The 15,861-nt window shown below is 40.8% G+C and overlaps 1 protein-coding gene across 1 annotated transcript in view; it reads left to right on the top strand.

Moving 5' to 3' along the window:
- LOC108802413 (BTB/POZ domain-containing protein 2-like) overlaps positions 1-15,241 on the top strand; it is a 28,778-nt gene extending 13,537 nt beyond the window's left edge. The window contains exons 2-4 of the mRNA XM_018574271.1: positions 5,209-5,328; positions 6,379-6,535; positions 15,119-15,241. Of these exons, the coding sequence (XP_018429773.1) occupies positions 5,209-5,328; positions 6,379-6,535; positions 15,119-15,241 (400 nt within the window). The remainder of the gene's footprint in view (positions 1-5,208; positions 5,329-6,378; positions 6,536-15,118) is intronic.
- Positions 15,242-15,861: the final 620 nt, after the last annotated feature.

Raw genomic sequence — 15,861 nt, 5'->3', positions numbered from 1 at the left:
TCCTGATATGAATACTTTTACCTCCCAGATTAAATATCTTGTGCTCCTCCTATGTATCCTTTGGAAGCTCAGAATGCAATAGTACATCATGCTGCAACATTGTTAGGACAACTGGAAGAGCTACAGAGGACTGGAGACAAGGCCGTAGGTAGTTGATGAGAGAAATGATGGTATAGGAAGGTTGAGTTACCAGAAACTTTATTTCTAGTAGCCTTCCAGGACTGTACATGAGACAGCGTGTTCCTCCACTAGAACTTGAAACACTGCGCCAAGTAAATGTTTTGAAGGAAGAACTTTTACCCTTGTCAGTTGTCAGAAACTCAAGGGATGCAATCTGACAGAACAAAAATATGAAATGCATAGCCAGAAACTATGCTGATTCTCTGTATTAGTGTTGGAGAGATTTTCCATCCATTTCAGGAAGTGAGGAGAAATCTTCAATAGGCACATACATAGCAATAAAACCAGACAGAGCCTAACCCTTCTCTACTCCATCCAAAGCAACAACCCAAAAAAAAGTATGGAGTTGGGCTTTAATAAGTCATTATTAAAGGGACATTTTCAATGAGAAAGAAAGGGTGCTGCCATTGCTGACTTCTCACTTATTGCTTGCACATAGGTTCAGTCAGCTGTATCTTTCTGTCAAATTCAAGGCTATGGGACTCTACTGTACACTCAGAGGTAGTGGTATGAAGACGACCGTACAGAAATGTGTAAGCATTGCAGCAGAACGCTTATGGATTAGATTCCAGAACGTGGCAAGTATGCTGCTGAAAATGAGTAATGGGAGTGGGACTATCAAAGTGCTTTTTGAAAATGTTCCTTACACTTTAAAACCTGAAGTTTAATTGGCTTTCCTGTTTCTCTACTCTTCCCCCTCACTGCCAACCCCCAACCAACCAAAATGCTAATAAACTATTTAAGCAAAAGGTTTTTGTTTTCATTACTTTGTTATTTTAAACCCACCAATGTCATCACTTGGTCTCTGTGCAATACAGGCAGACCAGGGCTGGTGGGAGGGGCTTGCAGACTGCTGTACATTGCTTCCTGGAAACATCACAACACTCTGCCTCAGGTCTCCTTTCAAGAGACTTCAGCCCTGATGCAAGCAGTGGGTTGGCACATATGTGGAATGTTAAAAATAACAAAATGCCTTCATGAGTGGGATTCCTAGGCATATTGCACACGTACATTGCTGAACCTCCATGATTGAAAGAACTTAAATTCAATGATGGGGCAGGTACACTAACACTGGGGTGAAATGAGCTAGAGGATGCTGGACATCCTCTAGCATAGAAATGAGGATAACGAACACTGTGAATAAGCAACTTAATGACAGGTGAAGAGCCTGTACTACTGTGCCAGACTGAAGGTAGGTCTGGAGTTGTTGATTGTTAAGGCTCAATTACAGCCAAGCCTGAATATCTATACCCTGGCCCTGGTTCATTTTCAGGGAAAAAGTAACTACATTTAAAAATGAATGGTCTTTTTTTTTTTTTAAATAAGGAATATACACATTAAAGTAAAGCTGGCGGTTGACAAGCATTCCATGCTGTGGCTTTTAATGGTATTTGAATGTGTTTTGTATTGCACGTGTCTTTACACTTTTTATTTAAAATCACATGGAAAATGTTGACTCTCAAAATATTTGAACAGGCAAACATTAGATTTCTTAAACAGTGCCTATAGAAAAAGAGAATAAACTTGAAACATTACACATAAAATTGACATGGTGTTTTCATTCCCATAAGCTTAATATATGAAATCAGAATTGGATGTTCCCAATTAGGTGTAGTGATTAGAACCTCCTTAAGGAGTATGCAGATTGAATCTGTCTAAAGGTGCCCATACACTGCACGATTCTCGTACGAGAATCGTGGGAAATCCAGCAATCGTACGAGAATCGTGCAGTGTATGGAAGGCGTGCGACCGTTTCTACTGTACGGTCGCACGTCTTCCGTTGAACCAGCAGGCTAGAAAACCCGCCGGGAATCGTACATTTCTCGGCGAGTTAGTGGCCTGCTGGTTCGACAACTGCCAAACGGGCCGGTGTGCGCACGCGCACAAGCCCGTTTGCAGTCATCGTAAGCCCGCTCCTCATTGCAGTCATCGTAAGCTCGCCCCTCGGGGGTGGGCTTGCGATGATCGCAAGTACGATCTGCCTGTCCAAGATGGGCAGATCGTACGTTTTTTAAAGTACTTTACAACCCTTTGCAAGACAAAAGTCTTGCAAGGGTTGTAAAGTGTATGGCCATCTTTATTTAAACCTCAGCTATCTAGGGTCTCATGTTCTCTTTTCTATTGATGTGTGGTGTCATTACACCAATATCAAAAGAGCTTTCTAAAGTCCCCCAGCAGGTTGTGGTTACTTCTGATTTAGACAAGGGACTGAAAAAAAATGCGAAATTATTTGGAATCAATCATTCAATTGTAAGGGAAATGTACAAGTGGTGTGGTGTTTGAACAACTGATCATTTGTCCAGGACCAGCTAATGTAGCTCAAGAGCTTGATTCTAAAAGAACTCTTTGAGAAACCCAAAATTTAATTGCAAGTTTTTTTCCAGGTAATTGCAACAATTGGTGGCAAAGTACATGCGTCTAGAAAATGGACTGCACTAATTTAACCTGCATAGGGGTATGTTAGGGGAAAAAAGCTTCTTTAAAAAAAAAAAAAACATTAGAGCAAGACTACAGTTTTTACCGTCTTTAGTCCATAGCATGTTTGATGGAAAAGACCAGTTGTTTGGCCACATTAACAGTAAACATGTTTTACAAACTGACAACATTTCAGGAGAAAAACCTCATATCAACTGTGAACCATGGTGGTGGAAGGGTTATGGTTTAGGGTTGCTTTGCTGCTTCAGGACAGTTTGCAGTCATCATGTCAACTATGAAGTCTGCATTGTATCAAAGTGTGCTTGATGAGAATGTAAGGTCAACTATCTGTCTAAAAGTAGAAAATTGATCTTTCAACACAATCCAAAGAATGGCTCAAAAAGAAAATGCAGAGGGTTACAAACTGTCTTAGTCCAAACCCTGATTTGAATCCCATTGGAATATTGTAGGGGGGGTTAGAAAGGGGCAGTTCATGCAAGGAAACCCGCAAACTTCTTGCAGCTGAAGGAATTATTCATGGATGAATGGTCAGACATTTCACCCAAATTATGCCATAGACTGGTGGGAAATTCTACAAACTTTATTTGATTGAAAGGGCAAATGTTCCTTCTATTTTATTTGCATTTATCACCTTTTATTTGTAGGCACTGTTTAAATTCGTTTAAGTTAACAACCTCAATGGGGTGTACTTATGTTTTCACATGACTATTTGCTGTAAATATAAACTGTGCCTAGAAGTTCAATTCATGGGCACATTTATTGATATTTTAAAAGGATGCTGTTTTGCAAAGTTGGGGGGGCTGTCCTGGCTTAGTGTATAAGGGCCAGGGGAAATCTGTTTTGAAAACTGATCTATGCTTTGTGATATTTGTGACAAAAAAGGTACTTTTACTTTAATCAAAATGTGGTTTGGTGTTTTGGCGGAATGCTTGTTTTGAATTGTGTGAATTTTAGTTAGGCTTTACAGGACTATTCACACTTTTTTATGCGTCTTTCACCTGGTGCATGTAAGTGAAATTAATGGAAAATGCATTAAAACACTTCACATATGTGTTGAACGCTTTTTATTATCAACATTTTTTTATTAAGTTTTAGACGAATGAAAAGTATCAACAGTCAAACATGTTAAAGCTTTTAATGTACGTTTACTTTTTATTGGAAGTCAACTTGTGTGACAACGCACACTAACATATGTTGACCTTCATCTTAATGCGTTTTAATCCATTGATTTTGTTTACACAAAGGTGTGCACGCCTTTTGCAGAGATCTATTCAGTGCAGTGTGTGTCCAAGTGTGGGCACCCAGACCTGTGCAGGTTTGGGTCAGTGTGTAGGCGCTTGCAGCTGCGTCGTCCCATAGGGATGTACAGGCGGCTGCACACAACAATGCGTCATACCTGTACCTGACTGTGCAGATACCTGAGCAGGTATCTGCACAGTCATGCATGCCTCTGTGAATGAGGTGCGAATACATCTTCTCCCCCTCTAGCAGGATGATGTAACATAACCAAAAACAAGGTAGGCCCTTAAGACACGACATGAAGGTTAAAGTATATGTAAGCCCTAAATGAATAACATTTAGTTTTAGCACTATTTTTTATTTTATTTTAAATACGTGTTCACTTTTTTCCCCTCCTTTTTTTTGCATCTCAGTGCTGCTGTGTTTTGTGTGATGGCTGCATGATATTTCTCACAGCATGGGCTCTTGATGGTGACTTGTCACCATCAGAAGCTTGTGTAAAAGGGTGACAACACCAACACTATTCTGTAGACAAGGACATAGTAGAATGAATGGGGCGTGCAGACTAAAGAGGATCCCTGAGGGTGATCTTTTCTGACCTTCGTTTTAATACTGGGTCCAACCACCAGGTGAGAGCCAAAAGGTGGAGGTTTTTGGACATCATCACTTTTATAAAGGATTTATAGTTCCACATTTCAACGTACTCCATATTTGGAATACAATTGCACAGCACTTTTTAATATTAGTTGGATCACATTTGGATCACATTTGGAATGCTATCAAGCTTTAATTGACTGGTTTCTACATGAACTTTGGAATAGATTGTACAGCAATATTGTATTAATGTTAATAGGTTGAGGTTTTCTGTTTGTGTTCAATAGAAATTGCTGCCGTTATTGATAGCGCTACACTACATGCTTTTTATTTTTGGTTTGTTTGTGATAACACATACTAAGTGTTGGCAGCTGCACACAATAGATAGGGAATCCATAGCGCAGAAGTTTTCTGATACCATCAGAAGCTTGTGTAAAAGGGTGACCATGCTTAAACACTGTTCTGTAGACAAGGTCACAGTGGAATGATTGGGGAGTGCGGAGGCTTAAGAGGACCCATGATGACGTTTTCAGTAGCGGGGCTGTGTGGCACCTAGCGTGCTACAAAGTAAAGGTTGCTGGATTGAGGACCATGGTGCGTATCGGACCAGGGAGGCTGTATTTATTAAACCACAACATGTGGGACTTTAGTGAACGGGTTTACATATAGTTTAAGGAATAATTATAATTTTGTTTATTCTATACTATATGAACTAGAATTGTTTTTTGATTTGTTTGTCGTTCCGTCATCTTCTTGCAGGTTTGTTTTGGCAGTTGGAAGTGCTGTCTTTGATGCTATGTTTAATGGTGGCATGGCCACAACATCCACAGAAATTGAGCTACCAGATGTTGAACCAGCTGCTTTCCTTGCTTTGTTAAAGTAAGTTATGACAGCAGTTATATTTCTTTTTTCATTTGCCAATTAACCTTTTGTATATAGTAAAAGCTAATTTTTTTTGTAAATAAATTTCTTGTATATATGTATGTGTGTGTATATATATATATATATATATATATATATATACACAAGAAATTTATTTACAAAAAAAATATATACATACATACATACATACATACATACATACATACATACATACCTTAAAAAATACACTCGACTGTATATGTATGTGTTTTTTTTTTTGTTTTTTTTTAATGGAAACAGTGGGGGCTTTGTTTTTAAGAATGGCATTTAAGTGTGAGCTAACATTGGCAACAGAATTACTTTTATAACTTGGTCTTTGCGTTTTTATAGGAAATATAAGTTGGCTCTAACACTGTATAGTCACCAACGTTGACTGCACTATGGTATGTGAGAAGAATAGGGACAAATCAGCACCATCTGCTTAATGTTTTTTATTATGGATAATTAAACAATTTTTTAGTAGTATGAAACAGATGCTGAGAATGAGCTCAGAATCTTTTGCTTATATGTTCTGATATTTTAAGCCTGTATAATTTCTATTCAAAGCAACTATCTGCTTTTAAACCCAAACTCTGGTCTCAAATAATAAAAAAGTTACATTTTATTTTAATGCAAGCAATATTTTAAAACAAACAATTGGGCTGCCATTGCCGACCTCCTGAAAATGCTAGGTGCTATCATGTCTACCTTTTTTAAATATTTGGAGTCACTAACTGGAACATATCTACAGCCAGACAGAATTCCTGATGTGCTTTGTTCTTTAACTTTGGCTCAGAAAGCATGACACTATTGGATCACAAAGGCAGTCAGACAATTAGCATTTTCAGAAGGAATGCTTTTGTGGCTTAGATTTTTCTCTGGACAGGCTTCCTTAAGTGTAAAAAAGTGCTGGCCTTGCGATTTGTAATGCTTAGTCGTAAAGATGCAGAGTCATATGGGCTTTTTCTTGGCTATGTATTTTCTGTGAAATTCTTGCATCCACACTAACTTGAATACATATTGTTTGAGGTTCCTATACTCTGATGAGGTTCACATTGGACCAGAGACTGTCATGACTACCCTGTACACAGCAAAGAAGTATGCGGTGCCAGCACTGGAGGCACATTGTGTGGAGTTTCTCAAAAAGAACCTTCGGGCTGATAATGCCTTCATGTTGCTTACTCAGGTATGTGGCTGTGAGGTTCAACAGAAAATAGTTACTGATTAAAGTAGACCTGTCATGTGAGAAACATGGAGGATGGCATTGCTAATGCTAGTTGCCTAGTTGTAATGTGTGACCCTCTTGCATCAGTTCTTTTCTTCACTGGTCTGGAACAAATGCAAAGATCAGGACATCTGACTTTTCTCTGCTTTTCTTGAGCTGCATATCTTATTTATGGTCAGTGATTCAAAGTTTTTAATCTGGTGCATCGCCAAAATAGTGGACAACCAAACCCAAAAATGTAGTGAAAAATGCACATACGTTAAATTTAGTGCCCCAAAACACAATCTAATACCATTTTGTTTGTGGGAAATATAAAAGATGAGATTATGACAAGTAAAATGGATACCAAACATGCTCAGGTTTAAAAATTGTGTGCGTCTGTGAAACGGCAACAAAATTCAGGACCCCTTAACCACTTCCCGGCCGTAAAAAAACGGCCGGCCAGGAGCTCTCTAGATCTGAGCGGGTGTCTTTAGACATCTACTCAGCCACGCTCCCTCACACGCGCTGCAGGGCGCGCGCCAGCGGAAAATGCCCGATATTTGAAAACCGGCAGCGATACCCGTTAATGTAAAGGTGACCTGCCGGCGGATCGCTTGTATGAGGTCCCGGGATGTGCGCCCCCCACCGCGGCTCCCCCCCTTCCGCTGTCACGCTGGTCCCGGGCTCCGCTGTGCCCGGTGCGAGCCCGGGACCAGCATACTGCCTCTGTCACAGGGGATCAGAGGGAGGTCGGTACACGACCTCCCTCCGGTCCCCTCTCCACTGTCAGTATGCGGAACTGATGTATATTACATCAGTTCCGCATTCTTGTGTCACTCTCCAGCTTCAGATGCTGAAGAGAAGCTGATGAAGCAGATCTCTGCTTCATCAGCTTCTTCAGGGGGGTCCTAGGTGACAGGGGTCTTGGAGACCCCTGATGTCTCCATAAAGAAGACATGTCACATCTTTTGCTATCACATAAAGGGGTGTTCTTAGCCCCCTATGTGATAGCAATAAAGTTAAGTGGGGGAAAAAAATAGGGAAAAAAAAAATGTAAGTTTCCCCCCCAAAAATGTTAAGTTACAAATAAAGAATACATTTTTTTTTTTTAAAGTAAATAAAAGTAAATCACCGGCACACACTTGAAGGGTTTTTAAAGTATTGATATGTTTATTCAATACCCAATGTCACATACTGTCATACGGTGCTAACGTTTCAGGTTCCTTCATCAGAGCGACAGTGACTGATGACCCCATACATACACGCATGCAAACAGGCGTCGGGGGCGCATACGTGCGAAAACTATGATTTCACCCATTACGCCGCACATGTTGCATATCGTTGCGAACGTCGGAATGAGAGCAATAATTCTAGGGCCATCAATCACTGATAACACTAAACTGATGAGCTGTAAAAGCTTTTAAAGTGTCGCCTATGGTCAATTTTGGGTATGGTAGTTTTTTGCAATTGCACGGGTGCGTGCAATTTTAAAGCATGACATGTTTAGTGTATATTTACCCGACGTGACCCCGTCCTTTTATATTTCACCAAAAATATGGTAATAATAATATGGTAATGGAAAAAAACTTTTTTTCCCTAATATAGTAAAAAATAAAAACCCCAGTGGTGATTAAATACCACCAAAAGAAAGCTCTATCTGTCCCCAAAAAATGGTATAAAATTCATTTCAGTACAGCGTTGCATGACGAAATAAACGTCAAAGTACCGCAGCGCTGAATACTGAAAAATGGCCTGGCCAGGAAGGGGGTCTAAACACCTGGTGTTGAAGTGGTTAAAGTCCATGGACAATGCTTTAAGAGCCCCTACAGATCATCAATTTAGCGGCCCTTAGAAGCGATCTAATGGCAGCTGAGCCGCCTGAATCGCTTCTATTGTAAAAGTCGGCTTTGCAATTGTAAAACTGTGAAAACAATCAGGTCCGAACAATCTCAGATTCGAAGAAAATACTTTATTACTCGTACGAGGAGACAAGACATAGAAAAAAATCTAACAGCTAGTAGATGTCATCCGACGGTTTTAACCCATGTGACCCGTGCAATAGGGCTGCTTACACATGAATTAACCTATCAGAAAGGCATTTATGTCTTGTCTAACAATAGCTTGCATAGTTTATAAAGCCTGAGCCGTGGAATGTACCTTATCAAAAAGTAATTTAATTGGTCCACTCCACAGCCCTTACAAGGTAATAAGCAATAAACTTCCGTGTTCAGAAGTAAATATACGTCACACACAGATTTCAGTAATTTGCTTGCAAAAGCATTTCTTCTGTTCCAAACTTGCAAATAGGCATTTCAAGCATATGATTATACAAGTTTAACTAAACTAAGTATTTCCACCTTTGACAAAAACAGAGTCCCGGCGGCTTTAGTATGTTTAAACGGGCCTGCTGCCAGTGACGTTCTATGTACGTCACTGGTCGCTAAGGGGTTAATAGGGATGCACTGATATAGCGTCCGCCGAAACATATCGTCTGAAAATAGCACTTTTGGCATAATGCTGAAAGTGCCATTTTCTGGCCGATACATCGGTGCATCCGTGAATTCTCTCCTCCCCGCTGGGCGCTGCTCTGTGTCCCAGTGGGGAGGAGAGAAAGTGTGACAACCGGCTGAGCGCAGCGGGAGGAGAGAGCTGTGAGCGGCCGGTGTCTCTCCTCCCGCACCGCTCAGCCTCATGTCACAGTCAGGCAAAACGGTGTGTGGGCGGAGACAGCCCGCGCTGTCACAGGAGGCTGAGCTCTCCTCCCTGCACTGCTCACTCAGCCTCCTGTGACAGCTGTCAGAAAGGAGAGCGAGGTACAAACACTGTGTTTGTACATAATTGAGGAAATAGTATGTTTACTATATCCTCAATTATGAATGAGTGGGACGTGATCTACGTCACCTCCTGTTCATTCATAACTCGAGGACATAGTATGTTTACTATAACCACAACTATGAATGAACGGGAACATTCAGTAAAGAGGATTTCTGGTCCTTGATAACAGGGGATGCAGAAAAAGAGATTGAGGACTCCGTGTCCTCAATCTCTATTTCGATTTTAAAAGGGAAATATCAGGGGTCTGTTTTAGACTCCTAATATTTCCCCAAAGCCACAAAAAGTAAAGTAAAAATATTTAATAAAAAATGAATAAATAAAAATGTAAAAAGGTTATATAAAAATAAAATATTTTAAAAAGTTAAAATAAATACATTTTCGGTTACGGCCTGACATTTTTTTTTTTTGCTGAGATGGCTGTAGTGTTGAAGGTAACAAAGCTGAAGCAAGCTATCTCATTAGGGCCTCTAAGATCTCTCCGCCTGCTGAGGTAGTTGCTCCACCCTGGAACCAGTTTGTGCCTAAACAGACTGGGGAGTTCAGAACCTACCTGTGTGGTAAAAACCAGCTTATGTACGGTGAGATACAGCTTGTGTTGCAGTTTGTCAAGCAGGGAGTTAGGTGCTTGGGGCAGCACCAGGTTGCTCCTGGCTGCTAGTTGGCGGAAGGCTGTGTAGTAGAGCTGCAGCTAACGATTATTTTCAAAATCGACTAGTTAGCCGATTTATTGAGTTCGATTTAATCGGATAAAAAATAAAATAAAATACATTTTAAAAAACGGCTCCAGTGATGGGACTACTAGTTTGTATTGAGATTGTAGTCCATCACAGGAGCAAGCTTGGAGCGATGGAAGTAAATAAGAAAAAAAAAGAAGTGTGGTGTGCAATATAGTGAAATGAAAAGTGTAAAATTATATAGCAATGAATGCAGCATGGCACCGGCTATAGAAGACTACAAATCCCAGCAATAGTACATTATACCACCAGCTACAGAGGAGTACAACAAATCCCAGCAATATATTATACAGCAAAATGCAGAATACCACCAGATATATAGGAATACAACAAATGCCAGCAATACATAATAGCTGGTGGTATTCTGCATTGTGCTGTATAATGTACTATTGCTGGGTTTTGTAGTCCTCTATAGCTGGTGGTATTCCGCATTGCACTGTATAATGTACTATTGCTGGGATTTGTAGTCCTCTATACAGCGCAATGCAGTTTACCATCAGCAATCTCAACAACAAATCTCAGCAATAGTACATTATACATACAGTGTATAATGTACTATTGCTGGGATTTGTAGTCCTCTGTATAATATACAGCACAATGTACCATCAGCTATAGAGGAATACAAATCACAGCAATACATTATAGAGCACCATGTGGGCGGAGTGCAGGCTTACCTGAGCAGTCTTCCAGCAGCTTGCTTCTGAGATGGGGCCTGTCTACCGGCGATTGTCATCCCCCACACCTGCTCCTCCTTCTTCTCCCTGCATCCCTGTGCCGATCGTGGATGTGGGAGGGCGGTGAGCGTGAGGCGGGGAGGAGGTGCGGCGTGTGGATGCGGGCGGGTCTGGCAGCGGCGAGCGTGAGGTGTGGAGGAGGTACGGCGCGCACGTGTGTGGAGCCGTGAACAGGGCCAACTAACCAGAAGCCGATTAATCGATGATTGAAAAAGTTGACAACTTTTTCAATAATCGATTGTCAATTAGTTGTTGCAGCAGTAGGATTTGCCAAGTGGCAAGGATTTATGTTCATGTTTCTTTTTCTTTTGCTGTCGCTTTGAGCTTATAAATAGTGTAAATAAACTGCATGTGTGCTTTTCACAAAAAAAACACTGCTTGCTGTGCCTGTGTAATGTGTTGAGAACTAATCCAGAGAGTCACGCATACCCGCTGCCAAGCTAACTCCCTCATAATACCTTTTTTGTAGCAAATACAATAGCTGTATGAGCATATTGCTAGTTTTTAAGTTTGCATTAAAGATCTGGAGGAGGACAACATTAAGGTAAAATGACAACCTTGAGAGTAGTCTTCTGTTTCACTAAGCAAGAGAGTTAATGGGGGTAAATGTGGGGGGATGATTCATGCATGCCAGGCGGCGAACTGGGCCACTGTAGAAGAAGTGTCAGGGTTCATGGAAAAAGGATGGCCAGTCCTATTTTAAGGAATCCTATAGAGCTGCAGCTAACTATTATTTTCAAAATCGATTAGTTAGCCGATTTATTAAGTTCGGTTAATCGGATAAAAAATAAAATAAAATACATTTTAAAAAATGGCTCCAGTGATGGACTACTAATTTGTATTGAAATTGCAGTCCATCACAGGAGCAAGTTTGGAGCGGTGGAGGTAAAAAGGAAAAAAAAAAAGTGTGGTGTGCAACATAGTAAAATTATACAGCAATTAATGCAGAATGGCATCGGCTATAGAGGACTCCAAAACCCAGCAATAGTACATTATAGCTGGTGGTATTCTGCATTGTGCTGTATAATGTACTATTGCTGGGTGTTATAGTCCTCTATAGCGAGTGGTATTTGGCATTGCACCACTGTATAATGTACTATTGCTGGGATTTGTTGTACTCCTCTATAGCTGGTGGTATTCCGCATTGAGCTGTATAATGTATTATTCCTTGGTTTGTAGTCCTCTATAGCTGATGGTATAATATACAGCACAATGTACCATCAGCTATAGAGGAATACAAATCCCAGCAATACATTATAGAGCACCATGTGTGGGAAAGTGCAGGCTTAGCTGAGCAGTCTTCCAGCAACTTGTTTCTGAGATCGGGCCTGTCTATCGGCGGCTGTCATCCACCCACACCTGCTCCTCCTTACTTCTTCTCATCACCCCCCCGTGTCCCTGTGCCGATCGTGGATGTGGGCGGGCGGTGAGCATGCGGCGGGGAGGAGGCGTGGCCTGTGGATGCGGGCGGGTCTGGCAGCGGCGAGCCTGAGGTGGGGAGGAGGTGTGGCGCGCAGCGTGTGTGGAGCCATGAACAGGGCCAACCAATCAGAAGCCGATGAATCGATGATTGAAAAAGTTCACAACTTTTTCAATAATCGATTGTTGATTAGTTGTTGCAGCCCTAGAATCCTAACAAATATATGCCAAGTTAGGTGAAAATATGAGGTTAATGCAGGAAGGCAGAGGTGGTGGTTGCAGTGGATTCTCTTATCAGGTAAATTTGATAGAATGAATATTAACTAGGGATGCACCGATACCATGTACCATACTCGGTACAAGTACAGATACTTTTCGAGCTTCAAGACTAGACTAGAGAAAAATTTAAAAAAGTTTGGAGGCAGCTGTCATTTGTAAGGAGCACACGGAGCTCCTGGGATTTGTACATCTGTTGTAATGTATGATTTTGTTTCAAGGGATGCACTGATACCATTTTTGCAAGCACTGATACTTGCCCAAGTACTTACAAGTACAAGTACTGATACATTTTTGTTTATTGTCATGTGACAGTTTTTCTAAAACAATATCGACTTATGATTTCAGGACAGTGGTGGAGCACCAGAACCAGGTCCCAGCTGCAACCCTGGTAGTTCTCATGAAAATGCCAAGTATCGGCGCTGGTATCTGAAAAGTATCGGTGCATCTCTAATATTAACCCAGATCGATGCATCCATAGTGCCAGGGTTTGGCATTTAGTGGACTGAGCAGACACATTACTGCTAGCTGTTCATGTTGAAATGACAGACTACAGGTGAAACTCGAATAATTAGAATATGCGTGGTGTCAATGATGGTTTTCTGCACAACTGTCAGGTCAGCAGTCTTTCCCATGATTGTGGTTCTGATTGTGGTCTACTGAACCAGACTGAGAGACCATTTAAAGGCTCAGGAACCCTTTGCAGGTGTTATGGCTTAATTAGCTGATTAGAGTGTGACACTTTGAGCCTAGAATATTGCACCTTTTCACAATTTTCGAATTTTCTGAGATTGTGGATTTGGGGTTTTCATGAGCTGTAAGCCATAATCATCACAATTATGACAAATCACGGCTTGAACTATCTTGCTTTGCATGTAATGAGTCTATCTCCTATATTAGTTTCACCTTTTAAGTTGCATTAGTGAAATAAATGATCTTTTGCACGATATTCTAATGATTCGAGTTTCACCTGTATATGGAAGCTGGAGGATCTTTTTAGAATCAGTTTAGAGAACTAGGCTACAAGATGAAGGGAATAACTTCCAAGGTTGTATTCTCTGTAACATTGCCTGTGCAGATCAAGAAAAACATTGGAAGTTCGCAGAGCTTAAATATGTGGCTTAGATCTTGGGGGGAATTGGGTTTCATTGGTGTATAACCTATATGCTACAGAGGGTTTGTACTTTAATGGAATTGGGTGTTTAGTGTTATTAGAGATGTTTATGGTTTTGTGTTTGGGTTTGGCACAAGCAGTTGACACAATTCTATGCAGATAACTCATCAGTTACAGTTGGAACTTTCAGTCTGTCATTTGATAGAAAGCTGACCTTCTTTATAAAATAATTGTTTTGCTATGTAAATGAGAGCATTCAACAAATATATTTATACCAGTGAATTGTGCTAGGGACCAACTTTCAACAAACTATAACACTGTGTCATTAAAATACACACTATCCTTCACATTACATTTCTTTATGTGAAAGTGACTACATAACTTCCATGTCATATAATCATGATTTGCAGTCCAATTTATCATTTCCAAAAGTGAGTCTGTCCTCATGTTCACTCAAGTGCTTTCCCAGTGAAACAAAAGCTGTATGCAGTGTCCCAAAAACTTCCAAAATTGTGTGCTCCCGGTCACCAATTCAACTGCATGTGTATATATGTCTGTATGTATATATATATATGTGTGTATATATATTTGTCGCTTTTAAAAGAAAACTACTGTGTATTTGTATTATCGGGAATCTTGAATGTGTTACTGGTTGGTGTTGTTTTAAGTGGAACATCAGTGGATCTGTGGTAATCCTAAAATCCACTGATGATCCACTCAAACAACAACCAGTAACATATACTTTCCTCGACAGCAGGTCTACCCTTCTATTAGCACCATATCTAGTAAGTAGGGATGCACTGATACCGGGTTTTCGGTATCGAGTACCTATGTTTATATTTCGGTACTCGCCGATACCGAGTTCCGGTTATTGCGCTAGCATGGACCTAGCTTCCCGGGCAATCAAGAAGCCTGGCGGCGTGGCACTGCCCGCCTTCTTGATTGCCCGGGAAGCCGGCTCCATGCTGATTTGACTGGGAAGCCGGCTTCCCGGCCAATCAGCATGGAGCCGGCTTCCTGGGCAATCGAGAAGCAGGCCGCCTGGCTTCCTGATTGGCCGGAAAGCCGGCTCCATGTTCCCCAGTATTGGGGGTAGGTATCGGAGCATTTGGGCGAGTACTTGTATCGGCACGGAAACCGATATCAGTATTGGTGCATCCCTACTAGTAAGCATGCCCTTGCTAGCCTGCAAGGTAATGTTCTTAGTCAGGGGGTTGGCAATTGGACTTGAAGAACTCCTATCTCCAAAGCAAATTAATAGCATTCTTAACTACGTCACTAAAGAGTTTCTGGTTTGCTTATAAACACATTTTAGTTTTAATTAACATGTTTTGCTTTAATTTTCACCTCTTTAAAGAATAGTCAGTATTGCACACTGATATCATTTCATTTATACTGCATATATTAATGTTATTTTTATTTTTTTCCCTCCCTCACCCTCCCAATCCAGGCTCGCCTCTTTGATGAACCTCAGCTTGCCAGTCTATGCTTGGAAAATATTGATAAAAACACTTCTGATGCCCTAAATGCGGAAGGATTTACTGACATTGATTTAGGTAATTTGTGTGCTTAAAATTTTAAACAAGCTTTTATTTAAAGGAAACTTGTATGGTGAGAAATATGTTGGCTGATATTACTAGTTGCTTTGTTTTCTGTGGCTTTGAATACCCTCAAATAATTACTCGGCCTGTAAAATCAGAGCTCCTTGTCAGTAACTCACATGATTAAATCCAGAGTTTTAGCATGGCAGCCAGGTAACTAGCATTGTCGAACGGAAATGTAAGATCCGTAATCCATATTTCCCTTAACACAAGTTTGTCATGGTTTGCTCTACTATAAACTGTTAAACCACAGTAGTTAGAAGAGTTAAAGAAGCAAGTGAATATAGAGGAGGCAGTTTCCTACCATCAGCTGGAACATTGTATTTTTTTCTTTTTTTTTTACATGGCGGAAGAAGACGGTAAGCAAAGGTTAGACTTTCTCACGAAAAAGAACCAGAGAGCCAAAACCTAGTGCAATAATGTAGATTTTTAAACGGCAACACAATATCCACTAATATGCACTCGCATGTGGCGGTGTTGGAAGGAAGCTCAGAACTACACCTTGCTTGAAAAAGAATTGTTACTACTTTGAAACTCGTTGCCTCATATGTTTTTCCCCTATAGAGGTACACACCGCTGCGTTCGGTCTCGC

The sequence above is a fragment of the Nanorana parkeri genome, unplaced genomic scaffold, assembly GCF_000935625.1.
Source record: "Nanorana parkeri isolate BGI_ZX_2015 unplaced genomic scaffold, ASM93562v1 scaffold2848, whole genome shotgun sequence".
In the NCBI taxonomy this organism is placed as follows: Eukaryota; Metazoa; Chordata; class Amphibia; order Anura; family Dicroglossidae; genus Nanorana; species Nanorana parkeri.
Note: the sequence above shows the minus strand (reverse complement) of the source record. Positions and strands in the feature narration are given on the sequence as shown.